The following is a 14276-nucleotide window of genomic DNA, read 5'->3' as shown; positions in this document are numbered from 1 at the left end:
ACAAATTTCGCGAAGTTTGTTGCACGAAATCATCAGCGAAAAGCTTGGTTACCACAAGTTTTGTGCAAGTTGGATTCCAAGAGATGCAAGAAGAGGTAACGAAGTGGTTGAAGGCGCAGGCGGCCGAATTTTTCGACGAAGGAATTTCCAAGCTCGTACATCGCTACGATAAATGCCTTAATTTGTATGGTGACTATGTAGAAAAGTAGTATTTGAGTGTGGCTTTCATCTGTATATAATAAAATTTGTTTCCTATACTTTGTTTATTTTTTTATCCCAAAACGTAATCTACTTTCTGGATAGCCTCGTACTACATTGTCATTAATGAAATCCCACTTTTTAATTCTCGGAGATCCTATCTAATGTTTCTTAAGCACTGTTTTACTTAACTTGAAAAACAACAATATTTTCTTCTTATTATTTTCCTTTCTCTCTCTTTCTGGAAGGGGTATCAATGCTTTTCAATCTGGAATACAGCAGAAGCACGTGTGCATGTTTACTGAACACACAGAGTTTAAGTTTTGAAAATATTTTATTGAAAAGACATCTGTTTTTGAAGCAATTCTGTGTTATATACACAATAAGAATAAAAACAAAGAAAACAAGGAAATGTAACATTTTAGTCAACATAAGGACGGAATGTTTCAAGATAAAAAATTCTTATGAAAGTGAATATTTTTCTATACAATAAATAAATTAAGGGAACACATACAACGTTAGCATCAATATTTAAATATAATAATAAAAATATACTTAAAAGAGAAGGTAACAAATTTGTATCTATACCATATTTTGAGACTTCACCAGAAATTCATCTTAAGCTGACCATATTATTAAGGAGTTTTAAAGCTATTAATTTTTTTAAAGTTTTCTTTTGATGCAATATCGTATTTCTTTGAAACATTTTGAGAACATAAGTTTCACATTAACAGGATAACTAACTAATTCATAATTATTGTCGTAAATACTCAGTATAAGGATTTTTAAAGGACTCCTATCAAATAGATAGTTAAAACAAATTGAAATTGAAATTCGTGGATATAACTGAGGCAATTTTTAACACGACGAATATTCATGGGCTTCAAAGAGTTCGCGAAAAATACTTGTAGGATTGTTCCGTTTGAAAAGTCAAAAATTATTTATTACATTGTGAACTTCTAAGAAATATACATCGGAATACATTTACTTACACTAGCTCATCTGTCATATTTGGGAGCATTAAGTTTATGCATCATTTGTCAGCCACATACTCATAGCGTCATCTTTTTGATAGCTTAAATTGTCTGAAAACAATGAATTTTGCAGAACTATCTTGATGACAGAAGACAGCGGGGTGAGAAGGTAAAAAATCTGGCGACTAAGGTGGTTATTGCAGAGCAGAAATTTATTTCTGATCAAAGAAACTCAAATTTCTTTACTCAAAATGCGACACTGTGCCGAAAGATGCTTTCATTCCATTTGTACTACAACACGAAGTATAAGTTCCGTATGATGTCAGTTTATACATATCTTCTATAGAAAGTACTCTAATGGTCTCTGGCATCTAAACTCAAGCATTTTGAGTTAACACACATGACATGAAAATTCCGCGAACTTTTTGAACAGATAAATTTTATACTTCCGGATATTTAAATTATTTTTAACATAACTAAATTAAGTACGTGCAACTAATAGTAGTAATATGCCTTTAATAACTAGTTAGAAGAGTTAATTCTAATTATAAACGGAAGTTCTTTTGGTAGGAATCGTGATGCGAAATTAATATGCTATTTGAAACATGAGGTTAAATACTTTGTTTCCATACATAACTATTCATATATATAACTATGAAATGTTGGTAAGTAAATTCGTAGAAATTATTATTACAATGACATAAAATTATCATCACCAAATATCAACTTAAAGCAAAAAATTATCTTCATTACAATTTATGACATGACAACATTTCGTAACTTTGGAAAAACAGTTTGAGCAAATGGACAGAAGATGAACTGTTCTTGAGCATGGTCGCAAAGATTGATTTCCATATTAAAATTTCCCTAAATTCCCTTTATAGCAAACATTAATTTCTCCAATACCTTTCACCAATATATTTAATTTACTGCGAACAAATGATAAAGAACATTACAAACAAATACCAGGAAAGAATTCATGAAACCACATTCGGAACAACTTATCAATTAGAATGCTAACAGTCAATGCACAACAGTATATGCTTCCTTTTAAAGCGATTTCTGATTTGTGTTAAGGCACTTTTAAGAATCACCAGAAAGTAATACGAGTCTTAATATCACATAAGTTTCATTAGAAGGTATAATCGAAGATAAAATAATAAATATGATGTTCCAAGTTTTCAGGCTTAACACCCATTTTCGTATTGCTCACACGTATATATCAGAGAGAATGGATGAGGAACTTTCTTCATTTGGGCTTTATTTTATCATGGATAAGCTGACTGGTAATCGCTGTAGAGTGGATTCCGGGTACCTTCACCTAATTCCGTAGCAAAAGGCGTCTCGAGTGTTTTTGCATTTTTTTTCCCTCTGGCCGTTGTGCCTCCACTTGATGCATTATCAAGATCTTTAAACATGGTGAACACTGTTGATAATGAGTCTGCATATGAAAGTGGTTTATGTGGAAAGCCACCATATTTGTGGATTGCAAATAACTGAGGACCAAATATGCCCAGTAGTACAGAGAGAGCAGTAGCCATCAAGGCCGAAGGATATGCTATATTCCTGCTTGTAGAGTCGGGCAGTAACCAGCAGGCGACATCCCATGACAAGAATATCACCAGGCAGCACAAAGACGTTGCGATGAGGCTTCTACTCTCGGGCTGGTTGTAAGGAATTCTGCAACAGAAAAACAATAATGAAGCGTTTAAAAATCTTTTCATTAGTCAGTCATAAGTAAGTAAACATTAGTAAACGAAATAACTCATAATCTTAAATTAGAAAAATTCGAAGCCGCTAATAATTTTACCCTAAACAGGTGTTAGCCTACAAGGGCTATTAATCTCGAAACGGCATTTTGTGCCATTGTCTTTTAACTGTTCAAATTGCTGACAACAAATATTATCACCCTATATTATATTTGAAGAAATTAGATATTGAAGAATCTGCATGAGTGTATGTATTTTTCCCGCATTGTGAAAAAAAAAAAAAAAAAAAAAACGGTACCTAGAACCATCAAATTTTGAATAACGTAGCTCTCCACCCAAATATGGGCAAGTGGAAGCCCGAATTTATTTTTTTGTCTGTTTCATATTTTGTAAAATTTTTAACGAATTTTTAATTAGCAAACTCAATGATTTCAAAACGAGCAGTGGCAACACAGTACGAAAAAAAAAAATTATCTCCAGCGCGCGTGACTGCCGATCGGAAATTCTAAAGATATACCGTTTTTAAATATTTTTAGCCTAAAGCCACATTAGCCCAAATACTCCCGAAACATGTATAGGTGTGTAAATGAAAGAAACACCCCTTTGGGCCTAATATAAAATCCGAAAGTTTTTCGGAATTTTTTTTTTTAATTTACATATTTTTTCCAGGGAAAAACTTTTTATTATCTAAATCAATCCGATTCAAAAGTAATTTTGTTATAAGAATATTTTTAAGAACTGCATCTACTGCTTTCAGATAGCTTAGTTTGTTATTCCATAACAGACCGATTCAATTTGAAACATAAATATCTTATATTTTGCCTAATGGTAACAGACTCGAATAAAAAGCGAAATGACGCATTTATACTGATCTGACGAAAAATCAGATTTCGGAACTAATAGCCCCTTTGGGCTTTTATTAGCCAAAAGGCTTAATTAAGAAGGCTTAATTAATTTATTTATTAGATTAATTATTATTTTTAGGTTTAATTAACCTAATTAATTAAGAAGTACTTATTGGGAAATGGAGAATGCTAGCTTAAAAATCAAATACAGGTAAAATTCAGTCTCAGAACTGACGTTGCTTTCATTAGAAACATTTTATGAAAGATATAAGATAGTGAGTTTTGTGATTGTGTAACGATGACTGAGTTTCATGGAGCAGAAAGCAGGCAAAATTAGCTGTTCCCCAGGCAGGGTTTAAACCACGATCTTCCAGTAGAACATGCTAACGACTTACAATAACTCGATAATTTTTTTTTTCCACTAGGTAAAAGCACGAGAGAGAAAAGATAAAGTCCAAGAGATGACCAGATTTTGTCCACCATATGTTTAATTCTGTCGCCCTTTTACGAAGGAAACGCATAAAAATCATATATGCACAACATATGCTTTTTTTTTTATAAATCCTTCATAACATTTCAATAAAACGAAACAGGAAGTACTAGAAAACATTTTTCAAGAATGAAAAATTTCGTATAATTTAACTTTTGTGAAATTTAGCTACGAATATGTAAACTTCTACGCAAATTTGCCTATAAAGATATTCAATAAAATAAAATAGAATTACTGCACAATTTAGTGATTTAATCAATTTCGATTCAAAAGAAATATTAAAACATAATTAAAATCAAGAACCTCCTCATTGTAAATTTCGGAAAGGATGCTTTTGGTACATTAAAATCAGGAACTATAAAGGTACATTATAAATGTACTATAAAAATGTACTACTAAATAGAATTATTACTACATTTCCTTCCTTTTAGAAGCAAAAGTAAGATATTAAAATAATAATAATAAAATTTTTTTAAAAAATCTGAAAGGTTTCAGATTTTAAATTACGTTCAAAAGGGCGTCTTTTTAGCATTTTGTGAGTTATCCTAATTTATTAAATATCGTGTTCTACGCACTCAAACCATAAAATTCAGTTTAACAGCGATATCGCAAAATAAATTTTAAAGGAGCATATCTTTAGAATTTCCGATACATAGTCTCCCGCGCTGAAGATAAAAATGTTTTTTTCTGTACAGCGTTGCCATGACTCGCTTTGAAATCCTCGAGTTTGTTAATCAAAAATTCGTTAAAGTTTTACAAAATATGAAATCCATAATAAAACAAATTCCAAGTTTCAAATTCGGGCTTCCAGATGCCCATATTCGCAGTAGGATTACGCCATTGAAAATTGTATAGCTCTAGGTACTGTTGTTTTATCACAATACGAGAAACACTCATACATTTATGCAAATTCTTCACCATTTAATTTCTTCAAATATAATACAGGGCAATAGCATTTGGTGGCAACGATTTGAAAAGTGATAGGCCGTTTATAGGGTTCCGACGCAAAATCGCAAAAGGAAAAAAAAAAAGTCCCTTTGGACTAATAATAAATATACTTTGAAGCTTTGTATATATTTCTGTTTCGGAAGGAAAATACTTTAAATAAATTAAAACCTACAATAAAAATATCTGAAATGTCTAATTGCTTCATTTTGCGCAACTGCAGATAAAAATATAGGTTGTATTTATAAAATAAGTTGCATCTTTCTTTTAAGTATTGCTTTAAATACTCATTAAAACAAAAGAAAACGAACTAGAGCAAGGGGGCGATTAAAATGAGTCTGAAAGCCCTGAAAGTGCAGATTGTTTTGCATTTAAAGATTCTTCAAACAAGATTTGCGGCATGATCCTCACGTACATGTAAAATTGGAAAATCATTCTTAGACTGGTGATGGTTCTAAACTAAAGCCAAGTAAATATTGATTTTTGTAATATAATATTTCATACTAATTTGTGTCTCTTCGGTCTATGGTTTAATGGTAATGGTAATTTTCAATTTATTGAAAAAGATAAATTTTAAAAATTAAAGTAATTTTACCCCTCAACCTTTAGTATAATGTTTTCGGTTCAAAAATTCGGTTGTGAGCTTTCAGTGAATAAGCGCATGGTAGGTACCTTACAACACATTTTTACTGTTTTTGAAATGATGTCTGTGTATCAGTCTGTCTGTCTATAAGCATGTGACGACTTTTTTTGTCCATTATAACTCTTACATATAACTACCAAAAATTTCCATTTTCGATGGTTAAGCTTTCTATATTCATTCATATTGATTCTGACTAAAACTGCACAACCAGAAGTAATATTTTACTTATCGCCTATAACAGTTTTTTTTATGGAAATCTGTATTAAAATATAGTTTTTAATATAGGTTTATTACTTTAGAATTTTTATATCGATGAGAACAGCATATTAGATTTTGGCTTAAATTAATCAACCAGAAGTGTTACTTTATTTGAAGCTTTGAACAGACATTGACCAGTAAAAAAATATATTATGAGATAAATCAAAATTTCTCGAATTTGGTACACAAAATACGTATGTAATGGAGAACAACACATTGCAATTATAAGCATTAAATATATTTTTAGAACTGTACCAAATGAAAAGCGAATGAGCTCATTATGAACAACTGAATGTATTAGACTCGATTCTCAATTCTGTGAGCCTTTCACTCATCTATCGAATCACTTTTCGAATAAAAAAATGCTGCCACCAAATGTTATCTCTATGCATTAATTTTGAAAAAATAATATAGCAAATATAAATAGTATAGTGACTATAAAAATATATGGCAACACTTTATGTTGTGTTAGGAATTTTAAAGAAACACTGGTTTTAAAGACTTTGTGATTTTGTTGTTAAATTTTGTGTGGCATAAGTACGAATAACGTGGTTTTAATAAATATAGCTAAGAGAACAAGAAAATAAGTTGCCATCTTGTTAAGAAAACCGAATGTTAACATCATGAAGTGAGAAAAGACTGGAAGAAATATACGGCAACACTTTTAACATTCTTTCGACAATTCTAAATTTATGCTGCTTTTAAAATTTTTGTGATTGTTAAGTCACCTGATTTGTGAATTCGAAATATTATGCAATCAGAGAACGTACTATGATAGATGCGATGCTTTCAAATTAAAGGAATGTTGTGTAAAAACAACGAATTCTGATGTTTTTCGTGCAGGTGAATAGTTAGGGTTAGATCTTGCAAGTGGTTTCTGAGAAAACCATGCGACGAGCATTCAGGAATGTTCCTTCCAACCAAGACTTACTGCCACAAGATTACAACTTCGATTGTGGACATTGCATTGCGAGCGAGAATAAAAAGGCGTGAACACCGAGAAAAGGGAGATTCTTTTGAGCTTCTGTAGATAATTGCTCACCTCGTGGAAAAGAGTTCCTGACGAACTGCTTTGAGGCGACAGGTGGGTTAAAGATGACTGTTTGATGATTTTGATTGTTAATAGTTTTCATTGTATTTTAATCCAGAAATAAAGGTTTCGTGCCTGTAACTTTGCATTGCTTTTCGGGAATATGGGATTTACAGAGTACATAATTACATATAGTTAGCATTTTGCATTGCATGGGCGAACAGAATAGTATTTGTATGACGAAAAATAATTATCGGATATAGAATAGTATCTGTATGAGATTTATTGGATTTGGGGGAGCGTAATTCCATTGTATGAAAGTAATGTTTATAATAATAAGAGCCATAGTATTTGTAAACATATTGGATTTTACTTACAAATGATCAACGAATTGCATACTTTAAATAGCAGCGAGCTTGAAGTAAATTATCGCTTGATACTTTTCTTAAAGCTCGAAGTATGAAATTGGCTTGAGGTCATATAGGCTATGTCCGATTTTTTAATTTAAAAAGAAGACTTAATATGAAACGTTATAGCACTAATTATGAATACATTTAATCTACAGCTGGAAGTAAAATGTCATTGTCGATTACTGGCAAAAGGAAAAAGTTACCAAACGAAAATACAGTAGTAAAAGCCGCCAAATTAATCTCTAAACTATAGGGGGAAAACACTGTCATTGATGAGAAATTATTATCAATAACTATTGCCTATTAAACATTTCTCCAAAATTTACTAATCATTGTATCCACAAGTGAAGATTAATAAAATATATTTCATCTACAGGATTCATCCGGTTCGACTCGACAAAATTTTCTAATTATCGGAGTCCTTGAAATTTTATGTCTTAAGATGTATGATGCTATCCCCTACCAGGCGACATATCACTAACAATACCACAAACTTCTAGGATTGCCGCATCCCTGTAAGAAGACCAAAGTCATGGGTGATATTGTTGGCAGGGCGTCTCTAGATACGGATTCATATATAAATAAAAATTATTTGCAATAATTATTAAATCTGTTCCATAGAAGTCCATAAGTGGTCAAATGAATAAGACCGCTGAGTATTGGCACTTAATTTTGATTCGAAAGTAGAGAACGAGTTGAATATATGGAAGCTTTCATAATTTTTCAAGTACAATATATACACATACATATGAGCCAATTTTCTTTAGAAAGTCGCCTAAGAAACATATTCCTTCCTAGATAACCCATACGCGCTCTCCCATATTCAACTAAAGAAAATAAAGAATAAAATCTCAGAAGCCTTACCTGCGCGTAGATACAGCCACTGCTGTTACTAGCAGCAATAAAAACGTGATGTATAGCTGGGACTGCAAAATCTCTATCTTTCCAGTGAGACATTCTAAAGTATCTTCAGCCAAAGACGGAGGTCGAATCAACCACCACTGAGTTTCGAGAGCAATCTGAACACTCACAATGAACAGAAGGGTGAGCATCTGGTTACAACGGTTGACACTACCTCCAAGTCCCAAACTGCTCTGGGCTCTTAAGTACATACCTAGAACAATGCAAAAATATTATGTATTAGAATTAAATGAGTGGAAATAGAATTGTTTTACTCATGACAGCGGAATGAATTGTTTACTTAAAAAAGGCTGGGGGATGGAACTTGAAAGCACAGATGCAGCAGATCCGCGTTTATCCCAACTGTAATCTGTTAGCATATGTTTTTGCAGATAAAACGATAAGACCCCTCGAATCGTCTTAAAGGTGAGATACAAAAAAAAAGTTAGATTGAAACTTACATAAATTAAAACCATTATAAAATAAAACAATTCACTCGCCAGTGGATTTAAAATCCTGCAAAATTCTCACATTCATCACCCAAGGCAAGAAGCTACTCAAGTGCATCCTGACTCATTGTTGAGAAGCTAGTCATGTGGGTCCCATTCAGTATCTAGTGAGTCGATTTCCGCTTCGTCATCAGGTATCCTGTTATAAATCGTCCACAGTGCCATTCACAGCATTAGAAATCCCACACTTTTTTGAAGCATTTCATCACTGTTTCGCCTTTCCTTTTTTCCCATGATTTAATTATAAAAATTACATACTACTTTTCGTATACGACTTTTCGCCATTCATAATCCAGTTATTCCATTATTCACGCAAGTGATCTTTGAATGGTGTTTTTTTTAGAGAGTTGTCTAAAGATGCAGCATTAAATTTAAACCACCTCTGGTATAAATAAGACACAATTACACGCCGAATAAATACTAATTCAGAAGTCATTTGCGGTTTTGCAGCTGAGGATGGTGGTTCGGTAAAACTATGAAAATTTTGTAAATATAACGCTGATTTTTGTTGTTTGACTTCTGAATTAGCACCTCTGGTATATAACAACAATCTTAGTATTGTTCGTCTAAGCGAATTTTAGTGTTTTCAGTTACGTGACTGCAAAACATAATGGAAAGTTGTATTTTTGCATCGATAACAAACGAATAACAAACTTGTAGAAACTTGTGACTTTATGATCCAGACATTTTGATAACTTTGGTGCAGTTTTTGCTTTCTGTCTTATTACTAGAACTTTTCCTGTTCATGAAACGACAGCACCAACTTACTGTTGTTTTAAATTCTCTGCCTTGTTCTAGGTTGGCTCTGCCTTTCAGTGAATAAGTCCTAATGATATTTATTTCTTGTAGTAATATAACAATTCTACCTCTGTTCTTCTACCCATTCTGCAATGTTATTTTCCAAGTTTGGCCAGCAAGCTACTCCTCTTCTCATAGATAATTTTGTATTGGTATTTTTAATAGCATTTTCCTCCTTTCTCCAATATTTTACCATCTCTGTTATATCAAAGCCCTTGCTGCAGCACATTTGTTCAAGTATTCAGCCTTTTTTGTGACTTTTAACTTGAAGTTTGCTTTATATTTCTTTCTTTTTGTTGGTTCCATGGTTGGGCACGCACTTTACAAATTTTATGCTAATTATACTTATCATGCAGATTGTTTGAAGTTACGGCACGACCTATAACGAAACTTCTAAAAGGTACATATGAGTTTGTGATTCGGCACGTGCTTCTATAGGCAGTGTTGCTAAATGTGAGAAAGTAAAATTTGTTCCAGATGATGATCCCTGATCTAAGTTAATTCTCTAGGACATTGATAGTTTGGAGGTCGTCTTATACGACAAAACTATAAAACTTTGTCGAAATTTATACTTTGTCTTATCTGAAGGTCATCTTATCTGCAGAAATATACGGTATTTTTAAATGGGCACTTTAAGAGCTTCCCAACCCTCCACCATTTGTACTTGTAGCTTATGTTGTCATCACAGTTCTTTCCATTTGAGACTGCAGTTCAAGTCAGCTTTCATTTATGTGCTTTTCACAAAGCGAAACACGCTAAACGGAAGTGAGAAAAAAAAAAAGCATTCGGAGGACTCGATTATCTACTACAGTTGTCGTTACCATGATTACGAGGCAAGCCGGGTAGTAAAAATGATTCTGAAGTGCCAATTCGTAATTAACAGACTACAGTAAGGGAAAAACTATATCTGACAGTCATTCTGAAGTTTAAAGAAAAAATAATAAAAAAATCGAAAATGGTTCACTTCTCAACACGTCATCCTCGGCAATAAAGTTATTTTTAAATAAAATAAATTTTAAAAATGGCATTTTAATTTTTTATTTAAATTACATGATAAAAAAATTGCAGCTGTATATCTTTAAAATACTATAAATTTTTATTGCATTTTTCTCTTTTAAACCGTTGAATCCATAGTTAAAAATCGTAAAATGTAGATTGGAATTTATAGCAATATAGACTAAATGCACGATTATGCCTAATTTATCCGAAAATACAACTTATAAACCCATGCGACTGGAGTAATGTTCTAACATTGTAGAGACATTAGGTATTTTTGAAGCAAGCAAGATGAAAAATATGCAACCGCCTTCGCAGGGAATCGAGCCACGGACCTCCGGAATACTGTCCCAGCGTGCTACCGTTACACCACCAAGGCACGCTAAGGAAGTGAGAGAAATACCTTATAAGATGATGACTGGAAACGTGCTTTGAAACAGGGGGTGAAATCTAAAATATTAATCAAATGTTCTAACAAAAACTTTCAAAAATTTAAAAGATAAAATTCTATACCATATGGGTAACAGATGCGTTTGAAACACCTTTTAGTAATAGAAATAAGGCTTCTACTATTCATAAAAGTTATCAATTGCACACTGTAAATTAAATACATTTTAATTTAGGCAAATGAAATGTTTAAATAAAATAATAAAATAAAAAATTAATTAGTAAAATGCGAATTTATTGTTTTTAAATCCCTCACCGATAAGCAATTACACACACTTAAATCCCTCACTGATAAGCGATTACACACTGATTAAATTAAAGTTTCACATTTTGTAAACGGCTGAACTGTGAGAACTGTTCACGAGCGATACATAAAATTAAAAACAATTTAATACAATTAAAAATTTAAATACAATTAAATATTAATTTAATTTAATACAATTAAAAACTTCATCTTCGTTACTGGCAACAAAATTGTATGGGCTACTTCTCTCCTTCAAAATATATGTCCTTACTGTTTAAAGACCTTATGTTCTGTACAGTGACAACACTTGCCAAGACGAATAGAATACCGTATGGTTTTGACTAGGTTAAAGAAGTTTTTGGTGCTTTCATTCGTAAGGAATTATCGCAGCCCCTATGCATGCTCTCGTGGTGAAACAAGTAGCACGTCTAGCTAGTATGTTGGAGATACGGAGTTCGAATCCCGGCAAAAGTACAGTTTTTCAAGCTTTCCTTTTTTTGTATGGCTAAAAAAATGTTGGTTGTCTCTATATGTTTATTAACTTTGGGAGAAACTTGCAAATTTTAATTTATAAAATACATAAATGGTAGAAGGTACTAAGAAGTCATTCGCTGAGCAAAGATTTAAAAGTCCACCTTTGTAATACCTAACGGTCGTTATATAAATAAAATATCGCAACATAATTAAATTTTCCTTATTTATGTTTTCGTGAGTATTACTGCTAAAATGGTGCAATATTCTTTACCTGTAATACGTTTAATTAAATATTTTCCCCATTCAAATCACACCTACTTCTTTGCTATACCTTACCTTGGAAACAATATACCTTTACCGCCATTTGTTTGATTTTTACTCCATGAACTTCTGTATTGTCGTATGTTTAGTAATCCTTCGAAAGGATTTTTTTAAATAATACAGTTCACTGCAAGCAGAGCCGGATTACTTCAAAGGCCCTAAGCACTTTACAATTTTGGTGCTTCTACATATGTTTAGGCTAGTTTTTTTTTTTTTTTTTTTTTTTAATTTCTTCCCTCTTTCGGTTTTGGTTAATTTGCAGCATACATTCCATGGCAAAACCGGCAAAAGAAAACTTTTTGGTGCCTCTTCCCTGAATACCTATAAGCACGTTTTTGTGGTCCAACTCCCTTTTTTGGGGGGTACATCAAGGAAAGGTAGTTTTTAAACTCCCTTTCTTTGATGCCTTAAGCACGTGCTTAAGATTACTGGTTAATCCAGTCTTGATTACAAGTAATTCATCAATCGATAACTATAACGAAAATTTGAGCACACCTTCTTATTTTAGATTTATATTTAAAATTTTAAAAAATACAGAAATTTGCAAATTTTGATTACCTTTTAATAAGAGACAGCCATAACAGAAAGAAAGACTGACATTTGGCATCAGCCTCTGAAGACCACAAAGAAGAGCAGACGGTTTCCACGTATACAGAGCTGCAGCAATGTAGAGGCAAAGAAGTGCCACAAGCTGGGCACCAGCCAGACAACAGTTGGTTTTCTTCAGTGAGCCTTCGCAGGCTTTAACCATGAGAAAAACTAAAATATACAGCGTAGCCAAAATTAAGAACCCACAGACGCCAAGTACTGACAGTGCCCATGGTCTTCCCAGCCATGCCGAAACATGTCGACCGAGACCTGCTCGAACAACCTTCACGTCTTCTGCAGAGGAGGATGTTGCTGATTCTTGAGCAATAATCTTCTCCTCAGAATGAAGGGCAGATTCTGCAAGGGAAACTACTGATTCATGACAAGAAACTTATCTCAAGATAACTAAGATGGTTATAATTTTCAGTATGTTTAGTAGGTGGGAAAATGATGAAAGACCTAACCTGCTCTGAAAGCATCGTTCATCCTAGGTTCTTGATGGCTGGTGAGCGAAATGGATCTCAGATTTGAAGCAGCAGATCTGGATTTGTGCTCATTAGCATAAGAAGGTCCTAGAACAATTACATCATCATCGCTACTGAACGATGAATTGCCATCCGAAAGATGCTGCAGATTTCCATCGTCTTGAAGAGGAACCACCACATCAATGTCACTCTTAGTGCTACTGGCAGTATGAGTATCAGCCTGTATGAAAAATATGAATGTAATAAATGCAGTAGGTTATGAAATGCAATCTTGTCTTCGCACAAAAGATTAGCAGTTGACAACACTTTTTTATTTTCTTTTATATTTGCCATAATAAAAAAGATAATTGATATTAACAAAGATAAATATTCGAACTATATTAGATTACAGAAAATCAAATTAAAATTAATTTAAACAAATCTTTTATTGTAATTAATAAAACAAAATAGGTGAAAACATCTTAAATTTCCTTTTTACGAATAGAGAATGTTTGTTAAATTTTCTTGTTTAATAGATTCTTTATGAGCCGATAATTAAAAATGCCGATCTGATCTGATGCTAGATTATTGGCTCGAATTATAAAATTAAAATATATATATATGTAATGATATTTTTAAATCAATTGATTAAATTAAATTCTATTAATATTGCTTAATAATGTGTTGGCGATTCTCTACCTAAATTGCATCCCTATTCCTAAATTTTGGCGAAATCCTTTCTTTAGTATAAAATATATTAACCTGTTGGCGCCCGCCAAATCGCCAAACTCCTAAATCTGTCATATTACATAAAGTCCTTAAGAACACTCCTGATGAGAAGATAGCGTCACCTCGTGATTTCAATTAATATCGCTGATTGGGTGAGCCTCGTGACGCACACATATGTATAAATTGGGCTTCTGCTCAAGGTACGAGGAGAACGCTTGTGAGATGGATGCTAAAATAAACCTACCACTTTATATTCCAAAATTTGTCTCATTCCTGTTGCCCCGGCTGCACAAAACAAATATTG

General features: G+C 32.7%; 1 protein-coding gene across 2 annotated transcripts in view; it reads right to left on the bottom strand.

Annotated features, from left to right (window-relative positions):
* Positions 1–513: 513 nt before the first annotated feature.
* LOC118183048 (uncharacterized) overlaps positions 514–14276 on the bottom strand; it is a 204291-nt gene continuing 190528 nt past the window's right edge. For both annotated transcript variants that reach the window (XM_085813322.1, XM_085813323.1), the window contains 4 exons: positions 13244–13484; positions 12750–13136; positions 8367–8616; positions 514–2852 (listed from right to left, as the gene is read on the bottom strand). In XM_085813322.1, coding sequence (XP_085669448.1) covers positions 2441–2852; positions 8367–8616; positions 12750–13136; positions 13244–13484 — 1290 coding nt within the window. In that variant the 3' untranslated portion in view covers positions 514–2440. The remainder of the gene's footprint in view (positions 2853–8366; positions 8617–12749; positions 13137–13243; positions 13485–14276) is intronic.

This window comes from Stegodyphus dumicola, chromosome 3, assembly GCF_044657685.1.
Source record: "Stegodyphus dumicola isolate Sdum_Otavi_A_Nest chromosome 3, ASM4465768v1".
NCBI lineage: Eukaryota > Metazoa > Arthropoda > Arachnida > Araneae > Eresidae > Stegodyphus > Stegodyphus dumicola.
The sequence above is the reverse complement of the archived record's forward strand: the minus strand, read 5'-3'. Positions and strand labels throughout refer to the sequence as shown.